The sequence below is a fragment of the Mustela nivalis genome, assembly GCF_964662115.1.
Source record: "Mustela nivalis genome assembly, chromosome: 5".
Taxonomy (NCBI): Eukaryota; Metazoa; Chordata; class Mammalia; order Carnivora; family Mustelidae; genus Mustela; species Mustela nivalis.
In genome coordinates, this window is record NC_139024.1 from 100690586 (window position 1) to 100708697 (window position 18112).

Below are 18112 nucleotides of genomic sequence, written 5' to 3' on the forward strand. Positions count from 1 at the left end.
ACTGAGTAGTTATGAGACAGTGACGTGTGTTTGGGAAAGAGCATTTCTTCTGCCTTGAATGGAACTGCATCAGAAACATCACTCATTGTAAATTTCTTGGGAGATGATACTTGCCAGACTGTAGAGTAGCCAGTAGACTCTGGCTCAGATTCGACGACGGTGATATAGGGATTATAAAAAGACAGTTCTTGAGAAAAAAATAATTTTAGATTTTCCTTTCTCGTGTTTTTCTTATTTCTTTAGTTCACTATAGACAATTTATTTTTGCCTTAAGAACTTGGTATTTGTGATTTATACCCTTCTACTTTCAGAAAGAATGAGGGCCACTTTACAAGGCAAAATACATATAAAGCAAGAAATTTTAAAACTAACACACAAAGAAAAAGCCAATACCTAACTAGCTAAAAAACGCTGAGTTGTTTAGCTCCTGTTAAAACAAGCTAAATTATTCTGGTTTCTGATAATAGCTTAAGTATTGCTAAAGTAATAGTACAAATTTACACTAATAGCTATTTGAGAATAATTTAACTGAGCATATTGCATATATGTACATATATTCATGTATCTAATCTGAAAAATTATGAAAATACTGATGCCAATTATACCTCCTCTCAAGGGAAAACGAACGAGTGAGATATTTTTTCATCCCTATATTTTTTTGCTATTTTAAAAATCTCTTTACTGCTTGGGCAGATTAAGAAGAATCTTAATTCATGGATTGTTGCTTTGTCCATTTAACAGTGCATTATTTATTAAAAACACAAAAACCAGTTTCAGCAATTAAAAAGAACATAAGGAATCATGTAACCCACCAACATTTTACAGATGATATTCTTAGCATCTCAGCTTATGACATACTTACATTTTTGTGTCCCTCTTAAATAAAGAGCCAAATCAGTAGAAACTAGCATCACAAGTTTAATATATTTTAAAATATAGAAATATATTTAAACAGCACATTTAAAGAATAATATAATAGACTTCCATTTCTTTTTCTTACAATGGTACACTATTTATTTAAAAATATATTACTTAATGTACCCTCAATATAGTTATTATCAAATTTTCTTTGAGATAAACTGTATTCTCAAACAACATTGTAATATACCTGAATTACAAGCGAGACCATAATATTTCTGAAGCTATTTCTGATACAAGTTTTACTTGAAAGGTCCAAAGGGTTGATTAATTAATGGTTTTATGAATATTTTAGATGAGCTGTAAATAAGCTTAACTGTAGAGCCACGACAAATAGCGAGTAATCCATCTAAATGTCATTCTTCCAAAAGTTAGTGTGTGTTAAAGAAAAGCCTTAGAAGGCAAAGAAAGAAAATAAATTAATTTCAGGGGGAAGAATACACATGCACATGCACACATCAGAACCTTCCCGTTTGGAATTATTTGTGCTTGGAGGGAGGTTTATGAAATCCCCTCACAAAATAAGGTTTTCATTGAGCTCGTTCTCAAAGATATGAAAAATGGATTTCAGCTGTTCTTTCAAAATGGCAATTCTGTCAGAGCCATTCCGGGATTTTTGGTAATTTCCTTCAGTTTAGTTTCAGTGCTTTTACCCTAAATAAAATCCCTTGCATCACATCAATCAGCAGACTCAGTCATAAAGCAGAGCTAAGGAAAATGGCTCTGTCGGCATCTTCGCTCCACTATGTTTTATGTATGCAATGACTCTTGTCTGTGGGGAGAGAAGTGGAGCGCATGTAAATGTTTCTTTATTTTGGACTGTTTTTATCTGAAAAAAAAAAAAATCTGCAGCAGTAGTGTTCTAGATAATAGGCAGACATGATTTATTTGAGGTAAGAAGGTTGTACTACAATATTTTAGTGTTAACTTGGAAAGTTAAGGACACAGGCTCAAGCCTGTCTCCACAGAATTCCTGAAGCTTTGAGCACTTTGCAAAATCTATAGTACACAATCCAAGAAGGAACGCACTCCTCCAGTTACATCAATGCTGTTAAAGCAAATAGTTACAACAATTATGTGTAATCTCTCAGCTTCTATGTTCTGCCTACTGTTTATTTATTCAAATCCAGTTCAACATTTCACTTTATCTAATGTAGCGGAAACTCTGAAAGAAAAATTGTGTTTATCCAAGCATTTTTGTTTGGGTTGTTGTTATTATTATTATTATTATTAGTTTTTAGTTTTATTTCTAAATAAACAACCTATCCATTTTCACAGGTACCACATAGCCAAATGAATTCAATGTCCTTTATCAGTGATTAACATACAAAGGAGTTCTAATTTCAGAAAATTATATAAAAATCACATTAGGAAAAATGTTGACATGGAATTGAATTGGACTTAGCATATACCATTGAAAGTTACACTGGACTATCTATTGTGCAAGAGACCTATAGAATAAATTTGATTGCTAAGGCATCCACAAAGGAGAATATATACCTTTAAATAAATAAAAGTAACTATATACACAATATTGTACATAGGTACAGAGATGAAATGAGCCAGAGTAATTTTATGAAATTCCCTTCTTGTGTGAAAGCATACTTTTTATTATAGTCCTAAACCTTAATACAGATCTTTTTATTATTACCAATATTATTTAATATCAGTGGCAGCCACACGAACGCACTACCATATTTCTGTATTTTTTCAAGATGACATTGGAGCTGTCATCAAAGTACAGCACAGAGATGGCATTTAACTTGGTTGGAGCACAGCAAGGTTTTGGTACATGGTCAGGAAACATCAGATGAACCTGGGAAAGAAAAACATGTTTTTTTTTTTTTTTTTTAGAAATGAGATAGACATTTTGTCCACAGCTTTCAAATAATATTCTTGGTGTTTTTTTTTTTTAAGATCTTATTTATTTATTTGACAGAGAAAGAGATCACAAGTAGGCATAGAGGCAGGCAAAGAAAGAAGGGGAAGCAGGCTCCCTGCTGAGCAGAAAGCCTGATGCAGAACTCGATCCCAGGACTCTGAGATCATGACCTGAGCCGAAGGCAGAGGCTTTAACCCACTGAGCAACCCAGGCACCCTCAAATAACATTCTTGTTTTGTTGCACAATCAGACACACCGTTCAGCTATCACTCTTCTATTTATGTTCAGTGGCTGGGGTGGAGGATGGGGACTGGTAGGGAAGAATGTATTTTTAGGCGTGAACACCTAGACTCAACTCACCCATTCTCATTATGTGTTGGGGCCTTCAAAAATTCTCTATCAAGTAAGGAAAACTCCTTCTATGGAATATTCAGTGGAAATTTTTCTGGGGGAAAGAACATGGCAACTAGCACTGAGTTGCTTTTGGTTAGAATGACTCCTTCTATCTACTTCATAAGAAATGCAGAAGTTATAAATGCAAATTCATGAAGGGACATGATTGGACTATAGAAAGATTTGAATCTAAGAATTATTTTTTAAAGGACAATTAACAACAACTCATAAAAGTTACACACACTTTTAATTTTCCACAATAAAGGAAACATAAAAATCACAGCAAAGTGAACTGCAGGTATAATCCAAAACTTATTTTAAAGCAATGATTTCAACTCTTCTCTACAGAAATTTTTACCAAACTGGCTGGAGATTAATACCCTTTTGCTTTCTTCTCTCCTAGACAAGTGCCAAAAAGCACGTTCAGCTAAATCAGAAGCAAGGAGCCTAGATAGTTTACAAATTGAAAATCTCTCTCCTCCAAGAGCCTCAAAAGGTAGCTGTACACCGAAAGTGAAATGCTTAAGCATAGTTTGTTCGCATTTTGATCAGACTGGCAGTCTGCCTGTAATTTGTAGTCATTGAGCAAGAAGCCAGTACATGGTTCCTCCTTTCCCACTCAGCTACCCTGGCCCTTCCCCCAAAGGAGTTTATGGGAAGTCCTACTGATGAGTCTTAAGGGATCCACAAAAAGCAAATATAGCCTCTTAGAGTTTTGGCTGCACAATGTTCTGGCTGAAATGATATAGGAGCCCTGCATGTGGACAGAAACAGCAGGAAAAATGAGGTGATCTGACATGAACTTGAAATTTCCTAGGACCTCACAAAACTAAAAGTTGGATAGTTTCGACAAATTTCAGATGCAGGCTTGTGTCCCTCATCAGCTTGATCTTCCATAACCCACACATACATGATTGATAACCCCTTATTTCAATGGCCTTGGCAGCTTCACAAAGCAATCATTCTGAAAAAAAAAAAAAATGGATTGTTCTTGACTGGTTTCTCAAACATATTAGTCATAAATATGCTTTCCTTCAGCAACAAGCATGTCTTCTTGTTTCATGTCCTTCACAGAACAAGCGTACAGAGTGCACAATTCCAGGAAAAAAAAAAATCAAACTTCCCATGTATGCTTCAAGTTTTGCAATGACTTATGTCCCATGTCTCAGGATAGTGAAGCAGAGCAGGGACTTGTTCCAAGTCCATGTCAAAAAAAATTTTTTTAATGTTTGTTTTTTGACACTGCCTTCTAGACTATAGCCCTAAAAGCTGATAATACATGGTTATATATTCATAAGAAATAAAAAGAAAAATGAGAGGAAGAGTATTTTGACAGAGTTTTTTCAATAATTAAGCATTGCTCAGCCTGAGGCTGCCTTTGATACATTAGAATGTATCAAATTCAATGAAGCAGAAGTCTGCTTTCTGAGTCATTAAGAAGACAATATAAAGAGGCAAAGAATTTTCTGAGAAACAAAGTGTCATTCCTCTATAAGCTAACAGTGGCTATTGCTTTGACCCTATAGAAAGACAGGCATCATGGCGATTCTTTCAAGGCTCGAAACAGCAGCATTTTTCTCTATGTGATTGCATTTTGGGTCATCATAGAATTCTCATAGGCAAGGATAGCTGGCTATGGTTCACAGAGATTCTTTTTCCCAACCCCCAGAAATGATATCCTGCATCAAGAAGCACTTCTATTTGTAGGTATAGCAAATATGAAAGCACAACAAATCTTAAAATTTCCCTAGGAATTTCCTCTATTCTTTGCACAGAAGTAGGCAATCTCATCGGTCAAGAATAAAAAGAAAAATATTTATAAATGACTGCCTTTCAAAACATGTATTTGTTTTACCTCTCTGTTTCTCTTTACTCCAAGGTTATTTCCGAAGTTTTTGACAATACCCATGCTCTAGTTGCCATAGACACACCTTTCTGGTATCTAATTCTTCTCCAATACCTATGATGTCCAGACCAGAAAACATCAAGCCATTCAAGGATTTAATCTGCCAATTTATATATATCATTCCTTATTCAGAAGAAAACTGGCATAGTCTTTTATCAGCTTTAACTTTAAATGAATTCCAAAACAATAACCTTAAGAGTCAACTCACAAATTCTAGTAGTTCCATTTTTTTGTTGATCATAAACAAGACTCGCCCAGAAAGATAGATTATTTTTTCCTCATGGCTATTGCTCTCCTACTGGCATCTGCCAAAGAGCAACTTCTGTCACTAAGTCTTTTTTTTTTTTTTTAATATTTTATTTATTTATTTGACAGAGATCACAAGTAGGCAGAGAGGCAGGCAGAGAGCCAGGGAAACAGGCTCCCTGCCAAGCAGAGAGCCTGACGTGACGCTCGATCCCAGGACCCCTGGATCACGACCCGAGCCAAAGGCAGAGGCTTTAACCCACTGAGCCACCCAGGCGCCCCTGTCACTAAGTCTTGAATCTAAAACAACGTATCCTTTTCCTTCTCTCTTGATGACATATGGTTAAAATGTTCTTATTAACCCAAATATTAATTCAGAATTTTATCACATGATCTATTGCACCTTTTAGGAGCCTCTCACTTAGTGTTCCAAAGACTGTCCCTCTGCCAGATCAGTAAGTCACACACCATAAGGCAGGTGTGTCAGGCTCTCAAGAGGTTTCATGAGCTCGTTAAATACAGTACAACCATTTAGAGACCACAAAATCAACATTTCATTATTGTTTTCACAAAAATAAGTCCAGGTTATTAGAGATTAAATCACTGCTGAATGCCAGAGTGAGGAAAGGAAAAAATGAAGATGAAATTCCACCTTAAAGATTATTAAAAATATAATAAAGATCATGAAATAGAAATGAATCTTCTACTTAAAGTCTACTTGAAGAAGTTTCATAATACCAAAGTATTGTGGTGGAACATTCTTTAATAATTAGAGTAAAAGCCCTCAGATGAAATTTAGTAAGGCTATTATTCAATGTTTTTGCAATGGTTTCTAATGAATTGCTAGGTTAGAAACAGCCCCTGGGAACCTGTGTGGTTAGTCATATTGCACAGCAAAGAAATCACTGCAGAGTGACCACTTCATGTGGTTACTCCAATTTTCCTAGCTGAAGTCTTCTCCATTCTGGAATCAGGACTATTCTTTAAACCAGTCTGAATTTCTTGACTATACCCACAGTTATTACTTTGGCTCTAAAAAGAAAAAAAAAAAAAGTACCAAGGGAATTTTAAAGAAAAATAATGCATTTACAGCTATAAATGGATGTTTTCCTTTAAAATAACATTTATATGACGCTTGCATCATAAACCATTTCCAATTCTACAAAAACAAAGGCATACCAGAGTCTGAACTATGGCATGGTTGGTGGCATTCATGTGGGCATTGAGTGGAAAAGAACATTCTCCATCACAATAAAACGCAGCATATCCTTCGGGTGCTATAATCCAATCCTAGAATGCACACACACAAAAAGAAAAAGAAAGAAAGAAAGAAGAAAAGGAATAAAAGAAATCATCAAAATAAAAATAAAGTAATTCTGAAATAATACCCACATTTAGTCTGGCTAGGTTTCTCTTCTTCATCCAACAATTATTCTCACAAGATAGCTACCCTCAAGCCCTTAATCTAATTTATTTTTAAGCTGAAGTTTACAACACAAGTATAAGTATTTTTACAAGAAATTGCCCTCTGTAATTCCTCCCAAGAGGTTGCTATGTAGGATATTCATAGTATGCATTAATTCATGTATTCATGAATAAAACCATAATCATTAAGTAGCATTGTAAATATTGTTTAAACAGGAAATGATGAACTCTGGAAAGTTCAAGGGAACCAGAAAGGAAAAGAAGAATAAACTTAATTGAGATAATTCCCATTTCTCCTTAATAATTCATTCCTGGTTTTAGAAACCTGACAACCTCTGAGAGCTTGAATATTTGTTCCTTTTGCTGTTTTTCTTTCCATTCACATGTTAACTTTAGAGTCTCTTTAGAAGAAACAAATTAGAGCAAATTCTTGAGAACTGCACATGAAATTTTGGGGGAAGCCAAAAAATTGGCTTATGGAATGGTTGCCCTGATTTTTTTTCCTCATGAAGTAAAACTTGGTCCGAACGCAGACTCACTGAATGAATCGTGTTGAAGGTTTATCATAAAAGTTTAAAATGCTTAAATTTTAATATTACTTTTCAACGAGATAGCCCAAATTCAATTCTGTGAATCCATTGTAATGGGATAATGTAACCTAAAGACAATTTAAACTATCAATACATAGGGAAATTAAAAACTATTTTGACTAAATCCTCCTCCTCACCGTGTTTGTGATGCATGTGCAATAATACCCTTAGGTTCAGGGGAAAAAACATTTTTTTTCCTGTGGCTCTTCTTTATGACATTATAGTCAAGGATTTTATTTCCTAGCCCTAGAGTTTGAGACCTGGGGGACAAATGGTCTTGCTCAAGTTAATCTGAAAAACTGGTATTAGAATGAAAACTTCAGGATATTTAAACAACAACACCTTTTCCCACCTTCTAAAATATCACTGGGTTACATTTCTTCTTCAGCATAGTTGTTTTTTACTGTAAACTCTGATAATAATGTTTTAGTGGTGGTAGGATAATGGGAAAATATAAATGATGCGGATAGCCCATGTACTGAACAGTCATCAAAAATCATTGGTTAGTGTATTGGAAAGATTACTAACAAAGATTACGAGTAACTCCGGATTTATAATAAAACAGAAAGGAACCACCTAAGTTCTTACCTGCCATCCCAGATCCCGGAAACTCACATAGAGCTCATGCTTCTTACAGGCTTGTTTTTGTTCACTTGTGTTATAATCTGAAGATAAAAATCAGATTTTAAACAAACAGCAGCTTAACAGTTATCCTATTATTTCTTTTGCAAGATCACTGATAAAATTAAATGGAAGCTGTCTTTGATGTTGCAAAATACGAGTTTGAATCTTAAAGCTTAGAGCCACTTAGCTAACTTGGTGAACAGTAGGCAAATCACTTGTCCTGAGTTTCTTCTTGTGTAAAGTTGAGTCAATATCATTTACCTTGCAAGGTTCTAATAAGAATTTGGTTAGACTCTCTGTTTTATGGGGCACTAATCTGATGCCAGCCATTCATTGAGTACTAGCTGCTTAATGAATCCTCATTTACTAAGTAATTCATACTATAGAGGAACTTAATATATTTATACATACTAAATACTCACACAATGTGTTTTTAACATCTTCCATGAGGCAGACACTGGGAAAGTACCAATTGGGACCTTACAAAGTTGATTTTATTTTAATAAATATATTAAACTCAGAATACTCAAAGCTGAACTTTTGATTTTCCCCCCAAAACATGTCCAACATGTAGGCCCTTCTATTTTTGACTGATGACAGCTTTCCCAGCAAAGACAGAGAAAGAGAGAGAGAACGTTAAAATATGCTCTTTTTCTCTGACTCTCACATCCATGCTCTTAAGAAATCCTAAACATTCTGCCTTCAAATAGGTCCCAAACCCACCTATTCTTACTACCTCCACGACTAGTCCTGGTCTAAACCACCATCATCTTTCCCCTGAATCACCACAATATTCTCATTGCTAATTCTCCTTGCTTCTGCCCTTGCTCATCCACAACAAAGCAATCAAGTAGACCTTCTAACAAGTAACTCAAATTATATCACTCCCCAGCAAAATGTCCCACTGGGTTTCTCTGCATCACTAAGAGTGAACTAACCTCCGTGGTTTACAAAGCCCTATCTGATTTTCTGATTTGACCCCATTACCTCTTTGACTCATTTCCTACTATTCTTCCTCTCCTTCACTCCATTCTGGCCATGACATCTCCTTGTTGTTTTCTACCCAGGTAGCTTCCTCCCATCTCAGAGCCCCTCTCTCTCTCTCTCTCTCTCTCTCTCTCTCCATATATATATATGTATATATATATATATATATATATATATCTAACATACAGCTTCTTCAGCTTTTCACTTAAGCTCCATCTTGTCAATGCAGACTTCACTAACTACCCTATTTAAGATCACAACTCCCACCATGGTATTCTCAATCTCCCTTACCTTGCTCTTATTTTTTTCCATTTCACTTATTTTTTAATATGCTATGCCTTTTACTCATTTATTATGTGCATTGCTTCTTGTCTTTTTCCTCCCTCTAGAGTGTCAGCACTACAAAGTCAAAAATCTTATTTGGTTCTGTTTGGTCTACTTATACATCCTAAGTTTCAGAAATAGTCTCTGACACATAGTAGGTACTCAATAAATATTTGAGGAATTAATAAATGAATTCCCCAATGTGTTCCACAAATGACTTGAGGGGAAGGAAATACATTATTTCCTTTACATATGTTAAAATATAATCTGAAAAACCTATAACCTTTTATAATTGTGCGAAAGAATTAAGGATAGGAGTGCCTGGGAGGCACACTGGGTTAAGCACCCAACTCTTGATTTCAGCTCAGGTGGTGATCTCAGTGTTATAAAATCAAGGCCTGCATCAGACTCTGTGCTATGTGTAGCCTACTTAAAATTCTCTCTCTCTCCCTCTCTCTTTCTGCCTCTCCCCCACCCGCTTGTGCTCTTGCTCACTCTAAAAAAAAAAAGTAAAAAATAAAGAATTAAGGATTAATGGAGAGCCTCAATATTGCATCTGGACTAAAGTAATACCAAAGAAACACAGAGCTTTATAGAAAATCTCTGTTGCTTCTTTGGCATTGTTCACACTTTATACAAATAGCATTCTAAAAGCTAACCCATCTTTATTATTTCCAATACAAAATAGGAAAGAGGAAAAAATATAAGGTAAGGGAGTCAGCAAAATAACTTATTTTCAAAGAGGACAACTATTTTTTTTCCTCTAGGAATAACTGCTATATTCACTCCTACAGTCATCTCTGTCAAATCCATGTAGTAGTTTACTAGGCAGAGTAGTGTGTTCTAAGATGTCATCTTCCAGTTTAATTATCTTCAACCTCTAATGAAAACGTAGGCACATCAAAAATCCATGGAGCCTGTTTTAAAGGCTCTTGTCATCCTTTCACAGTTACTTCAAGTAATTCTTTATTTCTGTCTTGAAAACAAAATAATGATTAAATCTTGAACTTAGACTTTTTACTTCTACACCACAGTTATGCTCTGCAACTAGCTTCATTAAAACAAATTAAATATGTAGCTAATGATGGAAAATGGAGAAAGAGAATGTATTTGGAGTGCCTCACTCTTATTCTTTGGGCAAACTTTTTCCCTGATCAGACGAGCATAAGGAGTTAATTTTGCCCAGGCAATGGACAAGCATATGTAACACTAAGTACATTAACATGAAATGGACAAATTCCCTGTATCACTTTTAGGGAAAAGAAATGATTGGTGCTGGTATTAGTTTGATTATTTGATTAAACTTTTTGAAATTTAGAGGGAAAAAAATGTCAGCTATGCATTAGACCAGGGTCAGGAAACTTTTTTTTTTTTTTTTTTTTTTTTAAAGATAGTAAGTATTTAGTCTGTGGAGTCTTCCCTTTGCAATGACTCAACTTTGCCACTATCGCATGAAAGCAGTCATAGACTATGTAAATGGATGGATATTACTATATTCCAATAAAATTTTACTTCTGGATGCTAAAAATTTGATTTTCATATTATTTCTATGGGAAACAAAATGTTATCCTCCCTCTGAGTCTTTTTCAAACGTTTAAAAATGTAAAAACCATTCTTAGTAACTGGGTCATACAAAAATAGGCCATAGGGCCTTACTTCACCAGCCCCTGCATTAGACAATAATGGGAATATTTATTCATTCACCCTTGTCTTAATTAAAAACACTGAACACGAATAAAGACATTGTAGCCAATAACACACACACATATATATATGTATATATACATATATATATGAAAAGCCATAAACTATGTGTATAGTTATATGAATTCCATGTTTATAAAAAAAAAGTACAACTTAAAGTCAAAATAGATCTGTTCCATCTATGCAGCTTTTCGTACTAAGTGATGTATATAATGTAACATCACATAAAGGTAATGAGCAATGAAATTTATAACAGAATCTGATTCCAAGAGTCTGATTTCATAGAGCATGAGGACCATATGCTTATTCTGTTAGAAATAAAAATTAATGGATGAGTGAAGTAAATGTTGTACCCAAACCAGCAAAGTCTGCAGTTAGGTTTACTATAAATGGTTGGCAGAATAAACTAAAGGAGGAGGGGCAAGGAAATGAAATTTATGTATCTCTAAAAAATAGTGATTGATAGCCCCTCGAAAATTAACATGAAATGGACATAATGCCACCTACCATAGATTAACCTGCCTACAAATGAAGAATTCTAACAGAAATTACTAAAATGTTCTGGTGCTACAAGCACTCTAGAAAACCATGCTGACATTCCTCAACCAAAATGCCCATGTTCTAAATGCAGCATTTCTTCATTTTGTCTTTTAATGGTAACACTATGGGAAACCAGGGCCAAAATATTGTAAGTTTTGTTAAATACTTTACGTAAACTTCTTTATGATCAATTTCTCTAAACAGTACAAATTTAATCCTTTTCTTAGTTAAACTTTTAAGACATTATTTTGTTGTAGAAAAAAAACTGCTAAAAAAACTACATAGAGGTTAAAAGTGCCCCCCTGCAAAAAAGTCTGAACTCTACATAACAGTTCAAAGGTCTGTCCACCAGTCTCTGAAAAACAGACAACCAAATAAATAGACATGGGCTAGCTTAGCAAGGAAGTAGGGGGAAAAAATTAAATCCAGACAACTCCACATAATAATATGGATTTCATTTTTTATTTTTTTAAATCTAAGATTGGCTTCTTTAAGGGAGGAAATGTCGATATATTTAGAAAAGAAAAGAAAAGAAAATTCAAAACAGAATGTCATGTCAAAAGCTTAAACAAGTCAGAGACAATGAGATACCATGTTTCAAAAACAAAAGAGGTGTTAGCATTCTCATGATCAGTTCCCAACAGGAAAAGGAGACAAAGGAAGACAGCACCTAGCATGGGGATTTTTGCTAATTTATAGAAAGTGGAAATGACAAATAGATGAAGGTATAAGTGGTAAAGAAGCAGGAATGATGCTATAATAGACGATTAATAATTTTGATTTGGTTTTGATTTTGATTTGGTTTTGATTTTGATTAATAATTTTGATATGGCCCTGGGGATAGAGAAATTCATGATAAACCCCAAGCACCTAACAATCCCTTTAAAGATGAAGGACTTAAAATGCTACTACTACAAACCATAAGTGACTCTTAATCTCACAAAACAAACTGAGGGTTGCTGGGGGGAGGGGGTTTGGGAGAAGGGGGTGGGATTATGGACATTGGGGAGGGTATGTGCTTTGGTGAGTGCTGTGAAGTGTGTAAACCTGGTGATTCACAGACCTGTACCCCTGGGGATAAAAATATATGTTTATAAAAAATTAAAAATTAAAAAAAAAGGAAGAGAAAAAAAATGCTACTACTATTCTATCTTCCATATCCAGTGAATTCCTTGCTTGAATTAATGTACAACCCACTAGGAATTACATTTATTGATGTTTTTATGAATATATGTATTTGTCTATGTGTAGAAATGTCTGATGTAGAACAGATACCACAAAACAACAACTATCTGGTATGTTTGCTTAACTCTGGTTAGCAAAGTGCCTACAAGGATGATCCAACTAATATCCTCATCTTTGAGCTTACTGACAAAAGGTTTGCCCACAAACCTTGCACTCTTTAGATGTTTGCTACTTTGTTAATAGGATCACCTGTCATCGAGTGACCCAACTAAGAACATTTGGTAAGTTTCTTGACTTTCTTTCTTCCTCTCTCATGTCCTACCATTCAACTGGTCCACAAAGTCCACTCACTAACTGATTTCTAGTCTAGATAACCTGTTGGAAGCCCTTTGCTCTCTTGGTTACCTCATTCTTCCTCAATATCCTCTTCCAGTAACTTTGTCCTAGGGTAACAGGGTAACAGTCCACCCTTGCTCTCCCTCCTACATCTCTGACCATAAGTCTTTGTCTTTTTTATGGAATTGCTTTTTCTCCTTGCATATAATGAAAGGACTAAACTTCCATGGGAGTCTGCATTGCTGATTTTGTTGTTGTTGTTTTATTTTCAATGGTACTGTCAAGTCCCTTGCTTCATCTGAGCTCACATCCATGTCTTTTCCTAATACCGTCCACTTATTCTTGACACTCCAGATCCAGAGTCCTGTCTTCTCATCCTCTGCTGGTCTCACTCACATGTTTTGGTTTCCATTTACCCTTTCTCCAATTTATAATCTTCACTGCTTAGAGTGTTGGATTAGATTCCTAATCATTATTTGGGCTCTCAATTTCCTCCCTTGGCATCCCATCCTTCACTCTGATGTCAAATATAACTTTTTAAAATGTCTATCTGGTTATGGCACTCCTTTTTCCAATTGCCTGCATGAAGACACCATAGTTCCTTACTATTGCATACCCTAGTCTTTATAATTTGGTCCCTCCATACTTTTCTAGCTTTTCTCACACCTCTCACACTAGAAAACTTGTATGCCCAGCTATTGAACATGGGTACATGGCTCTGTAACTGCACATCAGTCTGCAATGGTTTCACCCACCCCTCCAAATGTCTTTGTCTAGACATTTTCCATAAGTTCTTCATGAAGTCTTTGGAGCCATAACCAGGGCTGCTTAGGTGCTCTATCTTTCCTATTATTCAGTACTCTAAACCTATTCTAATAGAATTGACCTCTTAATAATTACTAACGCTCATGTCTTTCCTATTGTCTGTGGGAGTATTTTTTTAAGAAGTAAGATGCTCAGCTATCCATCTTTTCTCAGTATATAGTTAATACTGTGCATATCACACAAAGGGTACTTATTTAATACTGAATAAATCTTTTTTTTTTTTTAAAGATTTTATTTATTTATTTGACAGAGAGAAATCACAAGTAGATGGAGAGGCAGGCAGAGAGAGAGAGAGGGAAGCAGGCTCTCCGCTGAGCAGAGAGCCCGATGCGGGACTCGATCCCAGGACTCTGAGATCATGACCTGAGCCGAAGGCAGCGGCTTAACCCACTGAGCCACCCAGGCGCCCCTGAATAAATCTTTTTTACAGTAAATCATGCCCAGATATATTCTAAGGATTCTCTCTAGACAGAGACTTGGCAAGAGACACAAAGCATTAATGTCTATTGATACATTTATTTTATATTATATAATTAGTTGCTCAGGTAGATTGGCCAAATCAGTTAAAATTTCGAACATCCTTCTTTCTTCTGAAGTCTCAAAGACCAAGAAATTCCAATTAAGTGACCAGGAGTATTGTTACTTTCTGTGAAGAGAAGTTCTACTTTTCTCAGCTGTAAGAGTCTAAATTCTTTATGTACCATTTCTGAAAAACCAAACCACTTTATGTACCATTTCTGAAAAACCAAACCACTAAAACTAACCAGTTTTTAGTGTTAATTATTATAGAAATCAAGAAACCACATGAATTCATTTCAGAAGTAACAATGTTAATGGCTAACATGAAATAAACATACCCTACTGTTCTTAGTTCTTTACACATATTAATTCATTTAATCCTCACAACTCATGTAATCTCATCCTAGGGAGCAAATACTATTAATATCTCACTTTACAGATGAAGACACGGAGGCAGGGAAAGGTGACATGTTGTCCAACATTATACAAATAGTAAGTAGTGGACCCAGTACTAAATGACAAAATGAAATAGATGATAGGTAAATAAATGTACAAATAGATAATATAGACACCAAAATTGCTGTTTTAGGAGGGATTTCCAAAACTTTTGTAGGATTCAGGGCACAAATAACAGTTTTTAGTGTTAATTATTATAGAAATCAAGTGGATCAGAAACATTCTCACATGTGCCACCTTGTAAGATTTTCACTTCAGCCTTCATCTTGAGAGCCCCTATTTGGAAACAACCAAAATGTCTTTTAAGAGTGGCGTGACCAAATAAACTCTGATACAAGCGCTGTTGACTATATTGCAACGGTTAAAAAGAATGAGGTCACTCAATTTGAAAGATGGCTGAGATATATTGTTTAAAAAAAATCCATAAAACCAACTCTATTATATTCCTGTAAGTCAAAACTATGAGGATAATAAAAAGATCAGTGGTTGCTAAGAGGAGGGAGGGATGAAGAGCCAGAGGAAAGAGGGTTTTGAGGGCAGTACTCTGTATGATACCACAATGATGGATACATGTCATTAAATATTTGTCTAAACCCACAGAATGTAAACACCAATTTCGAACATCCTTCTTTCTTCTGAAGTCTCAAAGACCAAGAAATTCCAATTAAGTGACCAGGAGTATTGTTACTTTCTGTGAAGAGAAGTTCTACTTTTCTCAGCTGTAAGAGTCTAAATTCTTTATGTACCATTTCTGAAAAACCAAACCACTTTATGTACCATTTCTGAAAAACCAAACCACTAAAACTAACCAGTTTTTAGTGTTAATTATTATAGAAATCAAGAAACCACATGTAAACTATGCACTTGGACAATTATAGATACATCCTTGTGATTCATCCTTAGTTAGAAAGCACTATTCTCATGAGTAATGTTGATAATGGGGGAGGCTAGGCAGTGTGAGACAGGGGTATATGGGAAATCTTTTTTTTTTTTTAAGATTTTTATCTATTTATTTGATAGACAGAGAGAGATCACAAGTAGGCAGAGAGGCAGGCAGAGAGAGAGGGGGAAGCAGGCTCCCCGCTGAGCAGAGAGCCCGATGCGGGACTCGATCCCAGGACCCTGAGATCATGACCTGAGCAGAAGGCAGAGGCCTAAACCACTGAGCCACCCAGGCGCCCCTGGGAAATCTTTGTACTTTCCTCTCAATCTTGTTGAGAACCAAAAATTGCTTTAAAAAATAGTCCTTAAAGGGGTGCCTGGCTGGCTCAGTGGGTTAAAGCCTTTGCCTTCAGCTCAGGTTATGATCCCAGAGTCTTGGGTTCAAGACCTGCATCTGGCTTTCTGCTCAGCAGGGAGCCTGCTTCCCTTCCTCTCTCTCTCTCTCTCTCTGCCTGCCTCTCTGCCTACCTGTAATCTCTGTCTGTCAAAAAAAAAAAGTCCTTAAAAATACATACAATATATCATTTATGTGATTAAACACACATAATAAAATACATTCATATATATATATATATATATATATATATATATATATATATATGGAGGTAAAGATTTGCGAGTATAGGTACTATGTTGATATAAGTGTATCCAAGTAACCTATCACAAAAGGATTTAGGTGTGCAAGAGAGAACTTCAGTTTTATTGATGATTTTATTATCTTTAAATAATGAAAATATGTATTAATTATATGATATAAAACATTCTAAAGAAGTAGTTATAATTATTCTTTCTGATTTTGATTAACATCTGGTTTTCCAAGAGATATGAGTTTACATTGTCTATATTAGGCAAAAGACATTACCTATCAGAGTTGAGAGTAAGTAGAGAATGTTTCCATTTTAATGACTCTTGGAAAGACTTGGCCTAAGAAATCACATGGTGTCAGGCAGGGCCACTAAGGATTGGATTCACCTTCAAAAGTCCCTAATATCCAGCACACAGTCAGCAATCTTTACAAGCAATTCTACAGCAAACCAGGATTTGCCATTTGTCTTATTAATTCTTCCAAATTCTTAGTACTCTGTTCTTTTCAGCACTCATCTAGTCCTTAGAAGAGTATCTTGCTCTCAGTAGGTTCTTTAAGACCTTATCACCCAGGTACCTAAAGCCTTTTTAAGCTAACTAAAAAATTAGCTATCACCTCCATATCCTTTCCTCCCTACCCAAATTCAAATAAACATCCACTGTGCTGCCTCCTCATGAAAGAGGCAATATCTCACACAATGTGTTTGCTCAGTCTCCTTGCCAAATATCTGAAGAGGAACAACGAGGGACAGTTTCTGCAAAAAATCTGGGGACACTTTTTCTGTGCATATTCATCTGAAAGAAGAATTTCATTTTTCCATTCAGTGGATACATTAATTTATTTAACCATTTCCTATATTGTGCTAGACATTGTTCTAAGATTTTCCATAGGAGTATAGAAGAACAAAGGATCATTGAGAAGCTGGAAGGTAAGACTCTTTGAAATAGGAAAAAATTGGGTATAGAAAGCAAAAATGACCTGGATTTTAATTCTCCTGAACTGAGACTTTCGACATTTGGCACATACAGAAAAAAATGTAATCATGCAAACATCTAATACAACTTTCTTCCCCCTCACTGGCTTCTCTCTTAGCCCTGTAGTGTTCAAACAGTATTTTATTATAAAGGCTTGGTACTATTACAGCATTTATTATTTATATTTGAATAATTTTAAAATTTCACTGGCATTTCAAGTTTCCTAAGTATCAAATTTTTTGTTTATATTAGCATTCCCTTTCCTTAAACCCCTGTCTGTTAGGCCAAATCCTTGGAGACCTTTTCCCAGCTCCTTGATTACTACCTATTGAAAGGTTACGTCTTATAGACACAAACCAGCTACTTTCTTTCTTAGTACCAAAATATGATCATGCTCCAAAACTATCTACCACCTATTTCACAGAAATGGCTGCCAATGACAAACTTTTTAAAAAGAAAATATCAGTCTAGAGTAGAATAAATTTTGTACTCTAAATGGTGTTAGGAAACTGGTGAAAAGTTACATGATTTCTGTTCCATGTGTTTTATTCATCTCTAGTTATAGAAGTACATTTGTTTTTTGTGGTTAGAGAGAGAAGATAAATAGAGTTCACCAATAGGGAAAAGGACTTTGATGATTTCAGTCTCTGGAACGCCATTGCCACAGTCCTTAGACGCTCTAATAATAAGTATGCGACTTACACTTTTCCCTTTGTAATTTCCTCAAAAATTATTCACTCTTCTATTCAT

General features: G+C 35.3%; 1 protein-coding gene across 2 annotated transcripts in view; it reads right to left on the bottom strand.

The window, feature by feature from the left end:
* Positions 1-905: 905 nt before the first annotated feature.
* Positions 906-18112, bottom strand: part of BMP5 (bone morphogenetic protein 5) — a 115111-nt gene continuing 97904 nt past the window's right edge. The window contains exons 5-7 of one of the 2 annotated variants that reach the window (XM_082731239.1): positions 7949-8025; positions 6525-6635; positions 906-2734 (exon numbers count right to left, since the gene is read on the bottom strand). In XM_082731239.1, the coding sequence (XP_082587365.1) occupies positions 2585-2734; positions 6525-6635; positions 7949-8025 (338 nt within the window). In that variant the 3' untranslated portion in view covers positions 906-2584. Of the gene's footprint in view, positions 2735-3421; positions 4158-6524; positions 6636-7948; positions 8026-18112 lie in introns of those variants that run through there. The other variant, XM_082731240.1, reaches the window with a different exon arrangement.